Raw genomic sequence first — 24,944 nt, 5'->3', positions numbered from 1 at the left:
ATCATAAAAGGTTTGAGTTCGAATTAAAAAAATAAAAATTATTATTTAATTATTCTATTTTAATAAAACTAATTATTTAGTCTTTTTTTATTTAAAAAAATATATTAGGTAGTCTTTATATTTTTATGTTATTTACTTTTGAGTCCTTTTAGCCATTTTAAGCGTTAATAAAGCGTGACAAGTCCAAAATGTTTTGAATCTATAATGCAATCTTATATTAAGTTGCTTGTTTGAATTTCATTCATTCCATATTTAGTTTAATTTTATAATAAAATTCATTGTATTTACAAATGAATTCCATAACAGAATTCATATACAAATGAATTTTTTTATTTGGTGTATTTTATATTAAATATAAAATTTATTTTAAATAAAATAAATTTTGTGTTTGGAATAAATAAAACAAAATAAAATGATATACAATAAGAAGATAATTTTATAACTTAAAATATATATGATTTTAAGTTTGGAATTTATTTATAAATTTTATCAATTTTGATAAAATTTGATTTAGTTATAATAAGTTTTATAGAATTGATTATTAAAAATTTTAAATGAATTTTCATTCAAATCAAACGCTAAATTTTAAATTTTTAAATAAATTTCATAAAATTTATTTATACTAAGAACTATATTAATCTGGATAATTTGAAAAATATAATTATATAGCTCTTTGATTTTTTAAGCCTTGAATCATTTAGTTTCAGTAACAATAATTTTTCCTCCCTCTGAATATATAGATTAATATAAAAATTAGTGTAAAGTAGACGGATTAAAGACTAATAAAATAAAAATATATAAATTGATTAATTAATTTTTTAAAATAAAAAAAATTAAGTAATTAATGTCGTTAAATTAGAGAAATTAAATAATAATTAAAAAAAGGAAAGAAAGAAGTAAATAACAAAAGAATGCCCAAGGAAATACGGTCAAATTGTTAAAAGCTCGTACTCAGGGTCAAAAGGGGTATAACCGGTAAAAACTGAAATCCCTCGCAGCAGAGAACAGAAAGGAGATGGCGCCGATGCCTTCTTCAAAACTCAATATCTGAAATTTATTTCCTTATAAAATCTAAACCTTATCACAAAGAAATGGTGCCATTCCTTCACTCTTTTCTTATCAATTCTTTCTCAAGATTTCGCCTTTGCTCTCTCTGCCCTCCTCTCCCTCAGGTTTCTACTCAGCTCTCTCTTTAGTTTGTGAACTTTGTTCATAATTGTGTTCACTTGCGCTATTTTTGTTTAATAGATATTATGACCTCATTTTCTGCCAGAACCGAAGAATAGATGCTGCCACTTGTATTGGGAGCAAAGCCCGGCTTCTTTGTTCTGTAGGTAATGCGTAACTTCTCATAGGCATTTCAATATACAGTTGGTGTACAATTTATATGTGACATCGGAAGATGCAATTGCTGCATTAGAAAATCATTTATGTGGTTTTTGCTAATTATGGGATTCTCTAATAAGATTATTTTTAATGGGTGTCAAATATATGGACTCACCTGCAACTGTATGCGGGTGTATCAACTGAGCCAACCCTTTCAAACATGTTGGTTTAAGTATGCTTGTAATCATTGCCTCAAATAAATGGTTATTGTGTCTTCAGAAATGTATCATAGCAACAAGCACGCTGATGAAAATTAATACTTTGTGTTTGTGGTTGGTTGAACTCTATTTTTAACTTGTTATATGTCTGGAGATGCTTATGAAATGGCCTCTTTAAAGTGCTTATATGTAAGATTGTAGCCGTTTTTAAGAAATATATGTGAGATAACTGATGATGAATACGATTTATATGGAATCTGGCTTTAAGTGCATGTTTAGTTTGGTGATTTAGTCTAATTAGTTAATTACGAATGCTTTTGTATTTCCAGCAAACTTTTCAGATTTTTTTGAATGCGATCAACGCCATGATCATGGTGAAGCGAAAGAGAAAGATGCTGCACTTCGTCTGGCTCTCACTCAACTTGCTGGTGAATTTGGTAGAGAGTCTATGTTGTCTTTGCAACGGTTTTTCAGCTCACGGCATGCTCCTGTGATACCTACAGGCTCATTGAAGCTTGATCTCGCTCTTGGCATTGGAGGATTACCTAAGGTGGTTTACCTTTACAGTACCTTTTCTTCTTTCATGCTTTGCTACTATGTCTCATTTAATCAGTTATTTCCTTGGATTTGATATTAAATAGGAGGTCTATGCATTCGATGTCAGTGCCGCACATCCCCAAAGTTACTTCTTATACTTAGATTGTTACACCTTAATGCATGGCTTTTACTTGTGGGAGCTGCCATGATGAATGAATTAGGAACCTTATTATTTATTAGATGATTCTCCTTTAGGTTCTGTTGAAGAGATCTGGCATATCAATGCTTTAATTCTTAGGTCTTTTGAGATGTGAAAGTTGAATTTGTTTGAAGAAAGCATGACTGGGATTTTAATGAATGTTTATGTGCCAAACATCAACTTTCTAAGTAGGCTGTGGAAAATTAGAATTTCATTTTTACCACATGATGAACTCTACTTGACTACCTTGTACTCTTTAGGGAAGAATGATTGAGATCTATGGGCGAGAAGCTTCTGGGAAGACAACGCTTGCACTTCATATTATCAAGGAAGCTCAAAAACTGGGTGGTATGTGCTTATATCTTCATCACACTTGCTTTGCGATTAAAATAGTTAGTAACATGGCTTGCATAACTTTTCCATTATTGTAAATTGTAAAATAGGCACTCAAGATGAGTAAAAGAACATATTTGATTAATTGAAATTTGAGTAATACATAATAAAATAATTCAAATTATTTATATAATTAAAAATTACATATGATTGCTCTAGTTTTCACTTGCCAATATCTAGTTATTACCATATTTACTAATAAAAATTGAACTCAATATCAATTTCTTTCATTTGTCTCCATTCCATTCCTCCTTATTTTAAGGCATAAAAGATTAATGGCCAGCTAATCAGTTTCCTTTCTTCTTATATATCATATATTGTTCACTTTTTTTGACATTTGCTATTCCATTAGGGCATATCAGGGGAATGAGTCCAAATTTTTATCTTGAAAGTTCTATATGTATTGTAAATGTGGTCCTTATATTTATTTTATTCAGGAGGCCCCGCTGCGGGGGGGGGGGGGGGGGGGGTGTGGGTGTGGGGGAGGAGGACCTGAAAATGAAAATTTGATAAGTTGAGAGATGCATCTACCATTGGGCTAAGGCTATAGGTGCCTTGCAATGTGATGCTTGAACAACAATTTCATGCAATCAAGTACTTGAACAATAATTGACAATTTATGCCTTCTAGTCACCTAAGCCAATTTCCAGTGTTCAATCAAAATTGGGGTTTACCTATGTATTCCACATTTCTAGAAAAATTGCTTGCTCAACAATGGGCTAGTGAGCCAACTAGTAATAATGGGCTATTGGGCTTAGTAAGGCCTTTTTGCTAAAACCATTTTCTAGTGAACTTACTATGTTGTTAGTTTGGGGGATCCAATATATGGTTCTCGTTAATTGGTTTATTACTTTAATTGACATTATTTGAGATTAGGGCTGTGAATTAGTAGAGTTGAGCCTTAAAATGGCCATTAGAGTTTGAGCTCATCTCACATTTGTCTCAGTTATAAATCTTGTAAACTCAAGGTTTGAGATCGACTCATCGAGCTTAATGAGCCAAATTATATATAAAAAAACTTTTATAACTTTTATTATTTATAATCTAAATGCCCATTTAATGATAAACTAAGTAAATTAAAATAATTAAATTAATAATTACAATGACACCTTTTACAAAATTATAATGGTCATTAATTATACTAAAGAAGGGGGCTACATTCTTTATTTGTTTAGTTATTTATTTTTAAGTGGAACAAAACCTCCACCAGTGTTACTTAACCAATGTGGGATATCTCCCATTATTTATTACTTTCGTTATTATTATGTTCCAATATTTTAGAAGTATAATAGTTCATTTTATAACTCCATTTTATATAAATGACCCACCATTTTAAAGGTTTTATAACATATTATAAACTATAATAAAATTCTAGATATATTTGTCGTTGGACTTTTGAATTTTAATAGTTTAAGAAGTTCGTTAATGATCAATTTTTATCAAATATAAAAATATGAAATAAAATGAAATATCAATAGAAAATACTATATATATGATTTAGTTTTTCATAGCAATAAATAAAATATAAGTAATATTCATATATACTCAACACCACCAAATAATAAGGATTCCAACAAATTATGATTAATAACTTAACCTTTGTTGACACCTGGCCTAAGTCTAAGCTTGAAGTAAGAGAACACAAGATGAGCAAGATGAATTGTTGGAGCTTGTCTTAAGCCTTGAGAGATGACTATGAAGCCATGAAGAGACCTTGACCGATTCTAAGGCAAATAGGCAAGAGTTTGGTGGATTCCAACCTCAAAGAAAACTATGAATACCATAGGTTAATATCAAGAAGGATCCAGTCTCACCAAATTCTGGACACCAAGCTCGAAGAAGCACTTTGAGGTGGTTAGCAAGGCACTTGGGAGAGCACTTGGTTCATTTCACTCCTAAGAGGGAGCAAAGTAGAGGATAAATTTTGTAAGGAAAGGAGCTAAGAAAGTGGTTAGCAAGACTTGTGGTAAATCTCTAGCCAATTTTACCAAAAGTTGGAGACACAACAGGGGGAGAAGGAGATGTACAAGCTAACATGGCTTAAATAAAAGAGGAATAGATATCTAAATCAACTCAAGTGCATTAGAAATCTAAATAAAGCTGAGTGTATTAAGGATAATAATCAACAAGTTTTATTAGGAGGTAATGAAATTAAAGAGAGATGGAGATGCTATTTCGATAGGTTGTTCAATGTGAGTTATGAGGACTTTAATCTTAGTGTTTAGAGAAGAATCTTAACTACACTTGCAGAATCAGATTTGCCGAAGTTTAAGAGGCTTTAAAGAATATAAAGATAGGGAGAGCTAATAGCCCAGATGGTATCCCTATAGAAGTATGAAAGTGCCTTGGGGAGATTGGAGTGACTGACCAAGTTACTCAATGGCACACTAAAATTGGGAAAGATGCAAAATGAGTGGAGGAAGAACCGTTTGGTTCCTATCTTTAAGAAAAAGAGAGACATCTAAAGTTATACAAACTATCGTGGTATTAAACTAATGAATCACATGATAAAGCTATGGGAAAGAATGGTTGAGCACAAACTTGGGAACACTACTAAAGAATCAGAGAACCAATTTGGCTTTATGGCTTTATGCCTGATAGATATACAATAGAGCCTATCTTTTTTAGTAAGAAAATTAATAGAAATGTACGGGGAGAGGAAAAAAGATCTCCACATCGTATTCATTGGCCTAGAAAAGGCATGTGATAGAGTACCGAAAAAAGTTTTTTGGTGAGTGCTAGACAAGAAATGGGTCAATCTAAAGTATATAAATGTTATTGAGAACATGTATGAGGGTGCGGTCACAAGTCTAAGGGCAGTTGGAGGGGACATGGACGAGTGTCCCATAATAGTGGGTTTATATCAAAGGTTGACTTTGAATATGTACTTGTTTGTCTTAGTTATGGATGAGTTGACCAATCATATTCAAGATGATATTCAATGGTGTATATTATTTATAGATGATATTGTCTTAGTGGATGGACCTAGTGAATGAGTTAATCAAAAGTTGAGGTTGTGGAGAAGGACTCTTGAGAGCAAGGTTTTTAAGCTAAGTAGAAGTAAGACGAAATAAATATAGTGCGAGTTTAGCTTTCATACAAGGAATGGAGGTGATATTTGTTTGAATAAAGTTTTGGTGTCTAAATATAATCAATTCAAGTATTTAGGTTATATATACAGAATAACATAGCTTTAGATGAGGATATAACTCATAGATCAATACAAGATGAATGAAATAGAGGAGTGCGACGAGCATATTATGCGATTGTAAGATCTAAAATGAAAGTTAAGTTCTATAGGATTATTGTCGGACTAGTTATATTGTACAACAGTGAATGTTAGGCATTTAAGGTACAACATGTCTAGAAGATGAATGATAGAAGTGCGAATCTTAAGATGGATGTTTGGAAACATAATATGTTTGATTAAGATGGTTTGATAATAGCCAAGTAGAGCATTAAATGCCCTAGTACATAAGTGTAGACGCCCCAATATGGTTTGGTCTCAAGCATTCTTTGATGATAGTTTTCAATTACTTATGTATTTTGCTAAAAAATAATTCCAAACAGAGCTAAAAATTAGAAAAAAAAAAAGGACAATAACCTATAAATTAGGCAAAGTAATAATTCATACTATAAATTTCATAAACAACTTAGCATAAACCATAATTTTCTTCAACGAATGAGCAAAAACACCAACAACAAAGACAAATAATTCACCCTATGCAAGATATGGATGTAGAAGTGTGATTAATTGCTCTCATTCACTTCAAAGAAACATTCATTAATTGAAGATCTTAGCTTAAGAAATGAAGATTTGTTAAAGATTGAAAATTTGAGAGAAACAAAAGGGGAAGTGTAGAAACCAGAAAGAAAATCTGTCGCTCTACTTCAAAATAAAAGGACTCTATGCCCACTTGAGCAACTATTGTTACTCGTTACTTAACGGACAATAATGGTCGTTACCATTACGTAACGGACGCACGCAATGGCTTATGGCTGTTACCAATGCCAATTTGTTTTTGTTATTTAACATAAGTAATGGTAAAGCCCCCCTAAAAAACATGTATTTAATGGCCATTATGTTACGTAAAAATCATTATTTAAAACCATGATTACAATTCAAGCGAAAAGTTTGACTTATGATGCTTTTGAGAGGGACATAGATAATTTTTCCCCCTTTTTACTTGTTCCCTACAAACTTAAGAACATAGTTGTGAAATGGTGCGCCTCAGACGAGAGGTGAACTGGGCGGGGAAGACATGGCCTTAAACCAGCAAAGGTGGGTGACCTCATAGAGGCTCATCGAGGTTTCACCAAATGCACCAAGGTGCTTGGCCTGCCCCCAATGAGGTTAGCTCCACCATTATGGAAAGTCGATTGGAAGAAGAAGAAGAAGAAGAAGAAGATATATAAATGTATTCTTAGCTATATTTTATTGGTTGGCTACTGGCATGTACTGATTTAAGAGTAATGGGCTTTCTTTTTATTGGTTGTTAGCTCTCATGTACTAAGTTAAGAGTAATGGGTTGATATTTAAATGGGCTAGTGGTTTTTAATGGGTTAATGGTTAAATAAATGGGCCGGTGGTTATTAGTGTTTTTCAATGTATTTTTAATTGTATTTTTCATAAATTAAATATTGAATATAAATTACTTTTATTTTAAATACATAGTTACTCTTAATAAGTTTATAAAATTTAATTTAAATAATTTTAAGTTATTTAGTAAGATATTATTAAATTAAATATATAGTAAAATTAAAGTTATAATGCAATACAAAATTAAAATTGTCATTTCAATACTATATTTCATTAAAATAAAATAAATATAATGCATTTTAATGATAATTTTCATTCATATATGCAATTTAATTGACAATAGTGATTGTGCAATAAAATAAAAATAAGTAATGTAATAAATAATATATTATATATATATATATATATATATATATGTAATTAATATTATACTAATTAACTTTATAGTACTTATATAATTTATTTTTGCGATTTTTTTTTTATTTTTGTGCCTCACCTAGGTCAGGGGCGCAACTTGCGCCTAGGCTCCAGAACGCTTGGCACCTTGGTGCACCTTGTGCCTTTAATAATTATGCTTAAGAAACATAGTTTGAAATTTTGATCATATAAAACAACTCTCAAGCATCTTTTCTCTAAATACTGCATTTTTGCCTTGGAACTTAGCAAGACTGTAGGAAGGTGAAAGGGCAGGACTCAGGGTTATGTTTATGTGGAGTATCAAAATTAGTGTTAAGGACTCTTCAAGTTCTGTCACAATTTCTTCATGAATTTTTGACTTAAAAAGTAGTTTATTTGTTATATTATAAAGACATGATGAAACTAAAATACTTCAACTTGGACAAAACGGCCAACAAATGAGCGCAGTTTGTTTTTACTTCTTTTCCTTGGTTTGCTCTTTGCATTCTCTGTGATTACTCTATTGTTTTGAAGTTTTCTATCTTTCAATCTTCTCTCTATGGCATTGTTTGGCAACAGCTTTTAAGATAGTGTTTAATATTTTGATTAGAGTTAAAATACTACTTTACTTATTTATGCTGTTTGGTGGCATAATATTTATACTATTTTTTTTTAATACATATATATAAGCTAGTAGTGTTTAAAGGTTGAGTGGTTCATAAAAAGCTACTCCTCCTAGCTTTTAGAGGTTGAGGGAGTATTTTGACTAGGGAGCATTTTGACTAGGGTCAACAAGATTATATAACTACTTTTACATTTAACAGCTAATCCAATAGCTATTTTTACCAAACACTTCTATTTTAATAACTAATATCTAACAGCTATCAGTTGGTAAAATAGTTGACAGCTACTAAAATACCTAACAGCTATTAAAATAGCTAATTTTGCACTTCCTTGTATTGACTTGGATGGGATAATTAAGAAGGGTTTATTCATTTTGATGAGTGGCGGTATAAGTGAGAGGCATTACCAAATGGAAATGCATCACAAGCAATTATTTATAATGTTCATTTTGTCTGCTTGTTTGAAAGTTTTATTTATTTTGTTTTTCCTCTTTTAATTTGTATTGATATGAAATGATAAGGTGCTTTTACTAACTAGTTTTTAACCTGGGAGTAACTATGTGTTTTTAATATCCAGGCTGTAAGAAGTCTAATGTTATTTTTTTTTCATCGAACTAACTTTTGTCAGGATATTGTGCATATCTTGATGCTGAGAATGCATTGGACGCTTCACTTGTAGAATCAATGGGAGTAAACACAGAAGATCTTCTTATTTCACCTCCAGATTCAGCTGAAAGGTTGCTGAGTGTAGTTGACACACTGACCAAGAGTGGGTCTGTCGATGTGATTGTGGTTGATAGTGTAAGTTTGATTTTCATGCATACACATGCACTCTCACACACATGCATTCTTGGACACATATCTGGGTAGTAATGCTTGTAATGCTACTTCCAGCTGTGCTTTTATTAATTTCTGTAGCTTCCAGTACTTCTAATGAGCTTAGTACATCTTGGATTGCCATGGTACTCATTGCAAAAATTTCGTCATTCTGATGTGAATATATTATGCCAAAGCTGTTGATGAACCAAATTGTTTATGTGCTTTTTTGAAATGGACAAATTTTCACAAGTTTCCATCATCTATTGCCAAAAGGCCATGTGCACTTGTTGTTTCTCTCTCTCTCTCTCTCTCTCTCTCTCTCTCTCCCCCCATATTCAGCAGAGAACTCATTTAACTGCTGCTGCGAACTTGTAGGCTTTTATGTCGTCTCTTGATTCCTGATACTCAATAGTCTAGAGTCTTGTGAATTCTCAAGTGGTTGTGAACCCATCATCACATCACATGTATGTTCAATCCAATATAGTACAGCAATCTGTAATTGGAGCAACTGCACCACTGACATTAATTTTGAATTACTTAATTAAATAAGGAAATAGAGAAAGACTGGTAACCTTAATTTTGGCTTCTAAATGCTGGTAACTGCAGCTAAATGTGTCTAGAGTCTAGACAGGTTGCTTTTGTACTATATAGGGGGAGTTCAATTTGTTGTTATTTTTCTTAAACATGAATCTTTTTTAGAGGCAATGGAGGGAAAAAATGAGAATATACTTAATCATATTTGCACTAAGGGAACTGGCTTGACTAAGTGAGTGCATTCAATTTTTGTGAAGTCCTAGCTTGTGTTTGCTTAAGGAGAAGTTAACTTCTGTCTTCTAGATTTATTTTGCATGATTTATTGTAAATGTGAAATGTTCAACAAAGAGAATTTTCTGCATTATCCATTAAAAAAATAGCAAAAAGTATTTCGGAACATCCAACCTCCTTTACTCAAATCAGTCAGCCGACCTCAACTGACTACTTCCACCTGGTCATCTAGACCTATGTCATTGCCTGCTTTGTGGTCACCCACCTTCAACCCTATCTCCCAGATGAGTGTTTCCTATCCTTTGGGCTTTGATTGACCGGATTCTCCTTTCTATTACTGGGTCCATACCAGCTTGACCTTGACATCTTTCAAAGAGACCTTCAATGTGTGCTAACATGTCAACAGACTTTCCTGAATCTTCATTTTCATTTATCTGTTGCATTGTTTCCCTGCTTAGAAGTGTAATTATGGTTGCTGTAACTATCATCATCACCACCATCACCATCATCATCATAAAAGCAGCTTGTGTTGGCAATATCTCCACATACTTTAATGTGGTTATTGCTCATTTTTGTTGTGTGCCACTGGAGCCTTTGTTAATGGTATCTTGTAGATCACTTCAACCTTTCCCTCCTCTCCCACATATTCTGGTTATATTTGCATGCCTAATATTGTCTTCCATGTGGTGTTGACAGGTAGCTGCTCTTGTCCCCCAACGTGAGCTTGATACTTCGATAATAAGGATGGAGGACATGCAATCAAGAATAATTAGCCAAGGACTCCGGAAAATCCATTATTCTTTATGCCAGTCTAAAACACTTATTGTATTTCTTAATCAGGTTCAGGCCTAGTTTCATATTTACAAGCATTTTTGTTCTCATGATATGATTGTGTTGTACAAGTTATGGGAGGTGACATTCTTCTTTAATTTTGTATTTTGAATCCAGACTAGATCAAATTTAAAGTCAGGACAAGGTCTAGTATGTGTGGGTGAGGACACTTGCGGGGGAAATGCCTTAAAATTCTATTCTGCTGTGCGGTTGAGAATGGTCAAAACAGGATTGCTCAAGACTGAGGATAAGGTACAACTTCTAAATATTACTGCTAAGGAGCTTGAGATACTATTCGAGTCCTTGGAGATGCGTTATTTGCTGAAGCACTTAAATGATGGATAATCTCTTGATGTTTGCTTAATATCTTGCTGTAAAGATTCTGTGCTTTCTCTAGATGGGTATTGGTCTGTTATCATATGTGAATTCCCATGTTTCCAGCTACTTTTTCTTCTTATCTGTTTTTACTTTAATTAATTGATTATTGTTTCTTGCTTCAATTTTCCACTATTTTCGCCTTTGTAATCTTAGTCCAGCTTTCATCATCTCAAGTCTTCCTTGCATGTCAAACTTTTGTCATTCCTTCCACCATTGAGGTTCTTAACTTCTCATTGATCTTCTTACAGTTCTTTTACAAAATTTTGTTCTTTAGGTAAGTGGCCTTGCAGTGTCTGTGCAAGTGGTGAAAAATAAATTGGCGCCTGCTATGAAAAAAGCTGATATTGGGATACAGTTTGGGAGAGGCTTTTGCTGTGAATCTGAGATCTTGGAGTTGGCTTGTGAACATCAAGTCATCATCAAAGAAGGAAGCAACTACCTTATTGAAGGAGATGTTATCAGTGACAAACATGCAGCTCGTTATCTTGCTGAAAACTATGAGGTTCTCCATAGAATAGTTACAGCATTAAGAAGACAATTGTTTGGAAGGTAGATAATTACGATACCCATTTGACTGGATTAACTTAAAGAAGCAGGAAAACTGAACTCAAAGAGGTTGCAATTTGGCTATGGACTTGCATATACTGGGAAAATATCCTTTATGGAATTTGAATTTACAATGGCACAGCAGTGGCATCGGAGCTTATTTGCAAAGATTGAAGGGTGGCTGCTGGAATTAGAAGTTCTTGCTGGTTGGAGCACGTGGGATTACCAGCCTCGAAAGCGTATTTCCCAGTAGTTGGACACATTCTTCCCGCAAGTAAGTGTAGCTTTCCCTCAAAATCTATTGAGGTTCAATTCAACGATATATGAAAACTGTATATTTACATTTAAGAAATTTCTGAAATTTGGATTTGGAAAGGATACATTTGATTACATTTACGTGCATGAATAAATCAAATATCTGAACTCATTGAAGGTGCATATTCACTAGTTGTTAGAGCGAGTGTTAGGCATTATGAATTTGCAAGGTCTATTTAACATTTCTGTTGAGAAAAATATATTCTTAAATATGTTAATTAAAAGGTATCAACAAACAGTTTATAGTTTAAACTTAAATTTGACACGTTTTAATTATAAAAACTCTAAAATAATTAAATAGTTTTTTTTAATTGTCATAATTTATCATAAGAGGCTGTTTGTTTTAACTTATAAATTAATTAAATTAATTCATAAATTTTAAAAATGAATTTACTTGTTTATTTATAATATTTTTAGACTTATAATTTAAATTTATAAATAATAATAATAATAATAAGTTGGGGATTAGTTTTTTATTTTTGTGCTAAGTATTATATTTATAAGATTATTTGATTAAATATTTTACCATGTTAATAATAAATTTTCTTATAAGTTATTTTTTATTATTTATCAGTCATATATGAATATTTTAATTAAAAAAATTAATTATTTAAAATTTTAAATATTTATGAGCTTATATTATTAAATATTTATAAATTAATTTCTATAAATCAAGTCGGTTGCGTCGGTGTAATTTAATGGACCTTGTCTTTTGCTTCAATGATGTGTAACAATGCCACGGAGATGGGTCTTTTAGTCTGATTTTGGCTCTTTATATAGGCCAATTAATGAGTTACATTATTATTATTATTATTAAAACACAATATTACTTTACTGTTCTAATAATAATATTTTGACCATTCTACCAATTACAAAACAAAACAAATGATTTTGTTTCTCAGAGCATGTAACGCGGCCCCGTCACCCCCCCCCCCCCCCCCCAAACAAAAGATCCATTTAAAATAAGATTAAAAGAGACTGGAATATAGCTCGTTCGAATTTTAAAAAAATTAAATAAGTTTTTTAAATTTAAAAAAAAATGCTCTTTAATTGTTTTGAGACAAATAAGCTATTTAACTTTTAAAAATAAATTAAAGGATATTCGATTATAACTTGTTTTCAATTCAAATTTAGTCAAAATTACTTATTAAACTATTTATCAAAGAACAACTTATTAATTTATTATAGGATAAAGTAAATATCTATCTAGATATTGTAAATCAGATATGGATAATTGATAATGAGTATCCTGTACATCAGATATTTTTATGCACAATCTTGGCTAGATTTGAATTGAAGGTACTTGTCTTTTTTGTTCTATTTTTAAACGTTAAAGGACTTTCTTTTTTTAAAATTTGAGAGGCTTATTTATTTGTTAAGAGCTTATTTGATCAATTTTTAAAATTTAAAAAATTTATTTAATCTTTTTTAGAATTTAAAGGGTTTATTAGAACCTTTAAATGCTTAAAAGTTTATGTGATTATTGACTTATATTTTAAGAATCAAAATATAGGCCTTTTGTTTTTTGTTACTTTGTTTTTTTTTTTTAATTTCTAATTTACTTTTTCTCATTACATTATTAAATTTAATTTTAAAAGTGACTTTTTTGGAGAGCAATGTCAAACTATTCCTTTTTCTATATAATTACTTTTGTTTATTTATTATAATTTTAATTAATTTTAACCTATTTAATTATTTCATTATCAATAAATATTAATTTAGTAATATTTGAGTGATTTTTAAAACTATGAGATCTCAAGTTTAAACTCTCAATCAAACTAAATTATATATAAAAAAAAATCATTATTAAAATTATTTTAATTATAATAAAAATATTATTAAAAATATCTTTTTCATTTTAATAAATAAAATAATATAAAACATCATAATATACATATTATAATTATTATATTATTCTTATATATATATAGAATGCGTGCTCTGTTGAAATAATACCATACTAAAACGAAAAGAGTTGTGTTGCTCTTTTAACTATGCCACGCTATTTTTTTTTCCTTAAACAACTAAAATTAAAGGCACATTTTAAAAAATTATTTTGCTATTTTAATTTTTTTTTTGAATTCTTGAACTTCTATATTTTTTAATGTTAATTTTTTAAATAATAATAGTAACTTATTCAATGCGATAACTTTCTCTTCAACTTTCCTATCTCGGGAGAAATTATTTAATACAACTGTTATATGTATAACAAATTATGATGAGATTCATGTAAAACTCATCATAATTGACCATTATAATAAAATCGTTGTACATACAATGATTGTATTTTAAAATTTCACTCATCTCGGTCTCCATTATGGTAGATGTATGAAGATTTATCCTTATCGTCTTGAACTTCTATTGTTCCTTAAGAATGCTAAGTTGCAGCTTAAGTTTGAATGAGCTTATTGTCGATTAAAGGCATACATGAATTAAATTAGCCAAAGAGCAACAAAACTGAGATAAACAAAGTATAAAATTCACCTTATAGCAAAAGTTGACAAGATCCTTATATAGTTCAGGGAGAGTCACTTCTTAGCTAACCTTTGTTTGTGATGCCTCATCAAATGCCCCACCACTTCTACAAAACAATTATTCTCCTACATAGTCTTGTGAAGGAAAAATTTTTGGTGCTCAATTTGTGGGTTCCCAATGGAGCTAATGTTAGTGATATACACATTACAAGAAAATAAGACCTTTAGTGACAGATGTAATTTCGTTGCTAATAATATCGATAAACAATGGATCAGGGATTTTTTATTATTATTGACGGATAGGTTAATGATGGATTAGTTTCAGGTTAATGATGTATTAGTTTCATTTCTAACCCATTGCTACTATATAAAAATATTATTTCTAACTCATTAGTTAGTCCTCTCAGTCTCTTCTAAACATAATCTAATATATATTTACTACTACAACTACTACACTACAAAGAGTGTCTTCAACTATATTCCAAATCAACTTGAGTTTTTGGTCATAAATCTAACATTGGCCTTTACATTGATGCAACTCCTTGCGACCTTTGTTAGGGGGAGTTGCACTCATGAGGGAGATTGGTTGAATCCTGGTAAGGTATGTTATGGAAGCTTATTATTTGGAAGCTTATAGTTAATTGGTTTTTAAGTTTAGTTATGGCATTTAAAGGATAGGTTTTGGTTGTTTCACCATTTGACATTGAAATCACACATTTGCTCATGATTCTTTAGCTATAGCTTTGGTTTGTATCTTAATCAAAGTCAAAAAATTTTCAAGGACTTATCTATTTCAATTATAATATCTCTCTTGGAAAAATTAATAATTTTATTTATTTTTTAAAAAATACATTTGTAATGTTTGGTTTTGTATTAATTGAATTAAAAAACCAAACTAGATTGTAAATTTTTAATTTGGCTTGGTTTTCATTCAAAACAATATTTCTTGGTGTAGACCCTTATTTTGTGATGAGTATGTGCATTGAGGCTGTGGAAAACCCGATAATGAAAAATTGTATGACTGTAAGATATAACTGAAGGCATAGAACTAAATTATTAATTTCGTGGCATGATCTTGAAAATAATAATAATAATAATAATAATAATAATAATAATAATAATAATAATAATAATAATAATAATAATAATATGCTTTTTGGGAAATTAATTTAATTTAAATAGAATTTTGTTTTGTTTAAATTTAATATGGGTAATTCTTAAATGGACCTAATTGAGTTTAATTGGGCACCATGGACCTAAGAAAGCCTAGTTAGAAATTTTAAATAAGACCTATTTAATTTATTTTTTAAAAATTAAAATAAGAAAATATCTTTTTCTCTATCCCTATATTCCTATTGGTTGGAACACCTCACCCATATCCCAGTCTCACCTAAATTCCTCGATCCCAATTGTTTAAGTTATCTGAACCTTATCACACTAGGACTTCAAACCTTACCACACCTCTTCCTCACTCCCTATTAGTGCCTTCCCCTTTCCTTCTATTCCCATTAGTTGAAACATCTCATTCATATTTCAGTCTCACTCAAATTCTGCAATCCTAGTTGTTTAAGTTATCTGAAATTTATCACACTAGGACTCCAAATCCTGTCACACCTCTCTCCCAAAACCCCATAAATACCCCACTGATAAAAAAAAAGAGGGGAGAAAAAAAAAAAAAAAAGAAAAAGGAAGGAGGTGGAGGGGAAGAAAAAAAAAAAAATTAAAGAGAGGAATAGCCAAAATTCTTTTAGTTCTTCTTTCTTCCTAACGATATTTCTTAAAGGTTAGTTTTTTTTTTTTTTATTTTCTTTTCAAGATCTATACCATGTAATGTTTAATCCTATGTTCTTTGTTTTTTTAATTTATTTTATATGTTCATATAAATCTTGTAATCATGTTTAATTTGAGAGGATACACAACTCTGCACATATTCAGTTTTCTGTCTGTCGTATTTTTATTATTTTTCGTTATTTTCTGAATCTGCAAAAAATTTATAAAAATTATATTCATATTCTACATGAAATTCTATTAATTTTAGGCTCAAGAATCACTAAAAAGCTTTAATATTTTGTAAGTTGTGGTTGTTTGAAGTTAGGGTTCCTATAAAATCCGATTTGCAGGATACCCGACTTGTGGAGTCCATATCTCCCATGTTTCTTAATATTTTTGTGTAAATCTAGTATCTAAAATTAATTTCAGAATCTTATAAATTTTTTCCAATTGATTTTGCATTCATATCTATTGTGGTTAATGAGTTATGAATTTTACAAAAAAGTAGTATGATTTTGTCACTTAGAAAAGTTACGATCTATGTAGACCATTCGGCTAGGGTTTTATTTGATTTATAAATTTTATGATCTTGTATGATATGTAAGCTATCTTCTGTAATTTTTTTTTTTTATGATTTTTAGGCATGTCTAACTATTTTTAAAAAATCGGATTTCTTGCTACAGTTAATTTGCCAGAATTTAGAAATTGTATATTTATGCATGTTCCTGTATTTTCTTGGGTTTTAATTGATATTTGATCTATTTTTCTGTGTTGTTTTAATTCAAGAAGTGTTATGAAGCATTTGGATCATGTTAGAATACTTAGACCATTAGGTAGTTGTAATTAATTAGGAACCTTAACCCTTTAGGAAACTAGAGTTAGAATCCAATGTAAATTGTTATTAATATTTTCTTTATTTCTTTTATTTTCTTTAATTTCTTTATTTTTTATTACAAACAAAATTGGTAAGTAGCCCTAAGGTAAGTACCAAAGAGGGCATTTGTGTGGAGCTTATGTGGAGCTAAACGGGAGTAAGCCAGGGATATCATTGCCATACTAGAAGAGAAGACCCTTTTTTAAGGGTAGCTTGCCCCAATGGCAACTGCATTTACCAACAAGTAAGTAGCTCTAAACTCCTCGAATAACCATAGGCATGAAATTGTAGTAATAATAGAATTTTTATTTGGTAAATTAAAATTAACTTTGTTTTTAATTTAATTGACTTTTGCATGTAATTAATTTAAATAAATACTTTATAAATTAAAATTAATCTTGTTTGTAAATTAAATTAACATTGGCAAATAAATTTAATTTAAAACTTGATAATTGTAAAATAAATTTGCATGTTAGAAATCTTTATTAGGTTGTGATTATTTAGGCCTTATGTGATATTAAAATAAATTACACATGTACATAATTAACTTAGTTCAATTATCCTTAGGGTAACTTGGTGAAAATTAATTAATTAGGTTAAATAGAAATGTAGGGTTATTTGAAATTGAATTTGTTTGTAAATTAAATTCTCAATAATAAATTAATTTTAGTCATCTGGTAAATATCATTTAAATAATTAGCAACCCCATAGATAGGAATTACTTGTGCATGAAAATTGTATATAAACAACAACCCTTTTGTGAATTACTTGTGTGTGTAGGATTAGAATTGCATTTTTTAGGATGAAGTTTAATAAAGGAATAATAAACAAGACTTTTAGAAACATTAGTAGAGGACTGACACTCGAATTAATGAGGTTAGACTAGGCGTAAGGGGTGCCTAACACCTTCCCCTTACGTACCTACTATTCCGAACCTAGACATTGGGCTATGGTAATGACGGTTGTGGAAACTCTGCAAGGAGTCAGTTGCTATCCATGACCCTCGAAAGAAACACTGAATATGTCCCGGTTATTACCTGGGTGACGACTCCTGTCTATCTATGTCTTCGTGGCATAAATCCTTAGTACCGTGGTAGTGTTATGGGAAGACGATACTTACCAGTGGTTTGATTCTATTAGGATTGTAGGAAGTGCACGTCTAGGAAATGCTGCCTAAGGAGGTGGTACTAAAGTGAGACCATTGTGACTCCACCATCTTTTATGGGCATTACCTGGTGTATTTTATATAATTCTAATGGATGATATTTCGCCTCACGCCCCCTCCCTACACTTGGTTTGGGAAAAAATTTATATATTTGTCCACGGGAATATGTGTGCCCCATCGAAGAAGGTGACATGCAATGGACCAAGTGCCAAGCTTTGAGAAAATATTTAGAATTCTATACCCACCAAGCTAATGGACATACTTACAAGAAGAATGAACCTCATAGTTTGATTTATACTATGTGAGCAAAGATTAGGGAAAGGCATTTTGCCAAAACAAATCCTTAGATTTATTAAATATTTTAACACAAGGTCAAGCGGGCCTTTGCTTTTTCACACTTCAAGTTTAGTGGCCATTCATGTGCATGGTGTATTAGATATATAAAACTATTTTTGATGTCCTCACGTACCAGCATAAACTTTAAGGTCGAGTAATTTATGAGAGTTACTGTTGTATTACTAGCATTTGTATTTTAAATATAGGGTTAAACTTGAACATCAGAATAATTGTTATAATACACCTCTACTTTGTACTTTCAATTACAAATGTGTATTGAGTAATTTATAGTTGAAGTTATGCTATACTTTTGCCTATGTAATTCTAGCGCCTGTGTCACACCCTACTCCTCGTAAGATGTAACATGCTCCCGTAGTACACCTAATGAAATACCGTACTTTGCCTACCGGTAACCCATTAAATATACTATAAGGGATTTTGAAATAATTTTTGTTCATTTTTAAATTAGTGGGTAAAATTTTCTCAGATATTAAAAACCTTTATTTAAAGTACAAACATAAATTAAATTTTTAGATATTTAAAAATCTCCGCAACTTTTACAAAAATTTCGGCAGAGTGCCGTCTGTATTTTAAGAAAACAGTTCTTCAAAACCTGAAAATAAAGACACTCCCAATATTTTTCTCAACAACTTCTTCAAATTTCACAATCAATCTCAATCAATTTCTCAAGTCTCAAAATTCAAACCATCATCATTTCACAAATCAACACAAGCAATTCAATACACAGTTTAAATTAAATCAAACATTGAAATATCTCATTAAGATAACAAAATGAATATTTACATTCATGGGAGTATTAAAAATTTAGTAGTGCAAACTTTATAAATACATAAAATCTCAAGATAATATTACAATAATTTGTATTTGATTACAATCTAAATATATATATTACAAAAGAGTTGGTACAACTGCTCAAAGGAAATTTCATACATATAATTACAGAATTACATCAAAAGCTAATGTACAAGGGTATACCAACGATATACCCGAAGATAGTCTCACTATGTCTTTTCAGAAATCTTGCTCAGCTGCTTTATTATTCCTTTCACCTGCGACAGCATACAAAGCTATCGCTGAGTGGTGAACTCAGTGGTGCACAAACTAATAAATTAAAACTTAATACAAATTATTCTTAACAATTCATAATGAATAAAAATTTAAAATTTCTAAATTCTTCAAAATCCATGACATTCAAAAATCATTATTTTTATTCATGCAAATTATTCATTTGAATAACGTTTTAATCAAATAGTAACTATTTATTTACATTTCTTTTAATTTCCGAAACAATACAAAAATATTTTGAATCACTAACAAATTATTTATTTCAATCACAATTTATCAAATTATGCATAATTTAAAGGGCGTTGCCAACAATTCACACAGTTGATCCCATGACCCAAAATTCAAATAGATGCCGTGTTGTACACCACGACATTTCACATTCTCCCAATAACCAAGGCTAAAAGGGAGAAGCAAAGATTAGCTAGTATATATGAGTACTCATTCAAATTCTTCCCCAACTGGCAAGCCAGAGAGGAAGTAACTCGCCCCATCTAATGGAGGAGATATCTCACTAGACAAGCTAATGAGAATTCACAACAAATTTTGCCATGTCAACTGTGGTTTCAAATCATATTCAAAACAATTTCTATTTACAAAGTGTTTACAAATCATCAACATATTTGATCATCATAAATTCATGCTCAAGGTTGGCAATACATCAAACTTAAAATTTACGATTCTCAAAACCATGCAATAAATTCTTAAATGCATAAGAAAATTTACATTTAATTTATACAATTCCATTCAACAAATTAAAATTCTCAACACAAAAAAATTATAAATCATAATATAAACTTGTTCAAATCGAATTAGAAGTAAAAATATAACAAAAGAGTTAGTTGTGCACAAACCTTATACGAGTCACCTCTTGGCCTTGACTTGATCCCTCGGGTTCTTTTCCGGTATTCTTTTCAACTGAAACACACAGTTTCACAGTGTTTCAGTATCATAACTTAACATCAATCCAAAAATAAATTTAACTTCACTTTTACCTAGCTCTAATGTGCTAAACTCGACGTTCTTTAATTTTTGTGTTTCGGGTTACTATTCACTACACTATTCAAGTCAAATTGTTGACTTTCTAAGGCTTAATAGGTATGGGAATTCCAACTTCACCCACATACCACATTTTGGTCACTAAAATTGTTGGTTTTGGTTGTTTACTCAAATTTTAAGTCTTTTAGGCAAATTTGCAAATTGTTAGTTTTGGTGTCTTAAGTTGCACTGTTCCATTGGTCATTTTTCTGTTAAAATTTGGCAAAACTTCCTTCATATAAAATGTTTTCTATTGTCTTAAGTTTATTCTCCTTTTTGAATCACTCCAATTGGAGTTTTTTAGCTTAAGTTATAGCCATTTGAACCATGACTGCTGGATTGGACTTAACCCAGATTTCTGGGCAAATTTTGGTTCTGGCAGTTTTAGGTCACCAACTTTGGGTGGCCAAATGACTTGGTTAATGGCATAATTTGGGTTTGTATTCTTCATGGAAGTTTTAGGTCTATATCTCAACTATCCACTGGTAAAATTTCAAGTCATTTAGACCTGCCTAGCTCAAGTTATGGCCAAATGAACAAACACTGTTCATTTGGTCATTTTGTACAGGGCAGATTGAGATTTTCCGGATTGGGTCAATTTATTCACTAGGTTTTGGTCACTTTTTGGGCATGGTTCCTGAATAAAAATTGTGTCATTTAGTGTCTATTTTCATTCTCAATTGGTCTCATACCAATTGGACTTGTAAATTTTCATTTTTGGTCCCTCAAAGGAACCTTGGTCATGCTGCCAGCAGCATGACCACACTCAATCCGAATTTGATCTCAACTCCAACACTTTCAACACCCTTCATTTGGTCACCATTGACCATTTCCCACTTCAAACTAGGTCAATCATATTATTTACCCATTTCTCACATTTTTGTCTCTAAACCCTAAGTGTCCAAACCCTAGTTTACCAATTCTTTGCATTTGATTGATTCAAAGCCTATATACATGTTTCTTCATCTCAAACAAGATCACATACACTTTTAAATCTATCAAACTCATGCATACACACATCAAAACCCTAGTTGACCGAAATTTAGGTTTGGTCCTCTAACAATTAATCTCATCTCATTTCTTTAGTTTCTAAGTTTATTTAAATAGCTAAACATGCATTTGATTATATAATTGAAAGTTAGAATACTAATCTTTGCTTTGGATTCCCAAAACTCCAATTTTCTATTTTTTCTTCCTCCTTCTGTTTTCTATACCTCTTGTCTAGGGTTCTTAAGAAGCTTTCTAGGGTTTAGGGTTAATTTTAGTGGAAGAACATCAAGTTATTCAAGGTTGAATAACTCTTTAATGGTGGAAATTCATGGAGGAGGGAGAGAGATGGGTTTCGGCTAGCAAGAGGAAGAAGAAGGAAAAATAATTTTTATTTCTTTATTTTGTATATTTATCCTTTAATTGACTTAGTCAAATTATCAAGCAATTAAAAATTAATTATGACCTCATGTATGATGTCACCATGATGATGTCACTACCTTTTTAACTTTTCTTTTTCTTTTTTTTTTCTATTTATTTTTCTATTAGTTCTTTAATTTAATTCCCGACTCTGAAATTTTCTTTTCTCCAATTTTATTTGACAGTTAGGTCAGGAGTCAGGTCTCGGGGTCAATTGACCAAATTGCCCTCGCTGGTTCAACCCGGTTTGCAAATAATTTAATATTTCTTCTGGCTCCCTGACCTAATTGTTTGATTGACTTAACAATTCTTTTTTATGATTTTCTCTTTTCCACTGTGTTCGTAATGGTCCTAAGGACCGCGGCATCACTTTTTACGGTTCGAAATTTGAGTTTAAATCGACTTCGCAGTTATTCCCGAGAAGGTCACCCATCACTGTAACTCTCGGCTCATTTAACTTCTTATGTTCCGTTTTTCTTATTTATACTTAACTAATTAACAATTACTAATTGTTTGTGTTTATGGTTTATCTAGTTGTCTTAGATGTGGTTCTAATCTTCTTAATTATTCGGACCGACACCGGTCACCGGAATAGTGAAATATATCAGGCTATGCAAATAGGGGTGTTATAGTCTGAAAAGAGCTTTCTAGTGCTTGTTCAGTTGTTTCTATATATAGGACAGACTGAGGCTTGGTAACTAGCATAGCTTCTTCCCCTTTAATAGTAATTATCTTGCCATTAATAACATCTTTGATTATTTAATGCAAAGAAAAGGGTACTGCATTGACTGCATGAATCCTGGGTCTTGTTCTTTGATGGAAAGAAAAGGGTACTGCATTGACTGCATGAATCCTGGGTCTTCCCAACAACATGGTATAAGTTGGTTCAATATTCATCACTTGGAAAGTGACATCAATAGTACATGTCCCAATTTAGAGTGGCAACTCAATGTCCCCTAACACATCTCTTTTGGTTCCATCAAAAGCTCTAACTATCATGTTGCTCGAACGCATCAAAGATGGTTCAATTGGGAACCTAGCTAAGGTAGTACTTAGCAAATACATTAAGAGCAGACCCATTATTGATTAGAACCTTAGCCACCATGCATCCTTTGACCTTATCCACCACACATCCTTTTGCATTTCAATGTCACATGTAAAGCTTTAGTGTGCTTTAGACCAGTTGGGTCGATCTCATCATCAGAAAAGGTGACAACATTGGATGCTTGAATTTGTCTAGCAATCTTTTCAAATTAGCCTTGTGTGATATTAGGAGTTATAAAGGCCTGGTTCCAAACTTTTTATAGTGCCTGACGGTGTACATTTGAACTCAGAATTAGAGATAAAAGTGAGATCCTGGCTAGTGTTCTTTTCAGCTGTTTTATCACATCATATTCACTTTATTTCATCATTTGCAGTAGCAATTCACCCTCATACCTCTGCTCACTAGATTTTCCCTTTTCTACTTCCCTGGTACCTTCTTTAACATTTTCTGCTAGCTCTCCTACCTTCACTTTTCCTTTCTTTTTTTCAACTCCCTCTGGGGCATAACACATTCCACTTCTAGTAGTATACTCTACTTCCCCATCAGGTAGAGGTGGGTTGGTGGTAGGGTTTGTTTGTTGAATGATAGGTTGAGATGGTTAGGGAGTTAGTTCAGGTTTGAGCTTAGGTATTTGTTGGTTCTAGAGATTTGTGCTGCCTATAGGACAAAATGGTCTTATAAAGGTAATTTTGAAGTTAGAGGGAAAAGGAAGTATGGCCTTGATGTGGTAATTAGTTAAGTGTAAGTGTGATTCATGGCGAGAATAGAGGAATTGCTTAAAACGTCTTGGGTAAACACTTGGAAATTGTAATTCCATGGTACAATATGGGTGTTGGTCATCGGGAGTTATGAAGGTGCTCTAATGACAACTCTTGGGGGAATAGATGGGGTTGTTGTAGTGGGAATAGAAAACACAATTCTAGGACTAGGAGTGGAATTTAGATTGCTTTCATTATATCCAGTTAAATTCACTCCTACTCCTTCCTTTACTTTCAATTTCCTTTTGCATCTCAATAACTTGAACATCAATAACTTTGAAACTTCATTGTTAAATTCTTCATAGCATACTATCTCACGATCCTCTACACCTCCATGGTAAGCACAGCCTGACCCTAACTAATTACCTTTAAGCTTCAACATCTTAGGGCTTAGATACCCCTCATTCATTGTAATTCAAAAATCTCTTCAAAAAAGGGACTTACTTGTTCAACTTCAGGAACCAAATCATTATCCATTGGCTCTACCATATTCACATTACCTCCCCTTCCTACATTATGATTTGGTAATCGGTTTGTTGCCACATTGGGTGTTGAGCCACCCGATTCTATCTTTAGCCACCCATTTCTAATAAGAGATTGTACTTTACCTTTCAGTGCACCACAATTGTTAGTTGAATGACCTATTACACCTCTATGATATCACATCTAGCATTAGAGGTTATAAAGGCTCCAGTGGTATAGGGAAAATTTGATAATGCTTAGTAGATAGTGATAGATTCATTTAAAGGTATTAAAAGAGGAAGATCGGGATTCCTGGGTAGTCTAGGATTAGTCTAGGCAATTTGTGACACAGGTGGTCAGATGAAAGGATTTGGTTTGGTTGGTGGCCTTGGAGTGTAAGCATCTTACGGTGTGGAAATTATTGAGGATGAAGGTAAGAATATTGATGTAATTATGGAGGAGCATTAGCCACCATTGGGCTTTGTATAGGGAACTGGTGATAGAAGGCATTTTGTAAAGGGCGTGGTTGATGTGTTTGTCTATTTATAGCATGAACTTCTCCTTCCTTTTTCTTCCCTAGGTTAGTTGCCCTTTTTACTGAATTTTCTCCCGTGGCTTCCTGTAACCTTCCCAGTCTCAAATTTGC

General features: G+C 31.6%; 1 protein-coding gene across 1 annotated transcript; it reads left to right on the top strand.

Annotated features, from left to right (window-relative positions):
• Positions 1-953: 953 nt before the first annotated feature.
• LOC110638820 (DNA repair protein recA homolog 2, mitochondrial) lies at positions 954-12,009 on the top strand. The gene is made up of 8 exons (XM_021789511.2): positions 954-1,172; positions 1,274-1,334; positions 1,874-2,094; positions 2,541-2,628; positions 8,861-9,033; positions 10,513-10,656; positions 10,765-10,899; positions 11,300-12,009. Exons 1-8 carry the CDS (start codon positions 1,092-1,094, stop codon positions 11,576-11,578), a joined length of 1,182 nt encoding a protein of 393 aa, XP_021645203.1. The 5' UTR covers positions 954-1,091; the 3' UTR covers positions 11,579-12,009.
• The last annotated feature ends 12,935 nt before the right edge of the window (positions 12,010-24,944 follow it).

This window comes from Hevea brasiliensis, chromosome 3 (genome assembly GCF_030052815.1).
Source record: "Hevea brasiliensis isolate MT/VB/25A 57/8 chromosome 3, ASM3005281v1, whole genome shotgun sequence".
Taxonomy (NCBI): Eukaryota; Viridiplantae; Streptophyta; class Magnoliopsida; order Malpighiales; family Euphorbiaceae; genus Hevea; species Hevea brasiliensis.
This window is presented reverse-complemented; position numbering and strand designations above follow the sequence as displayed.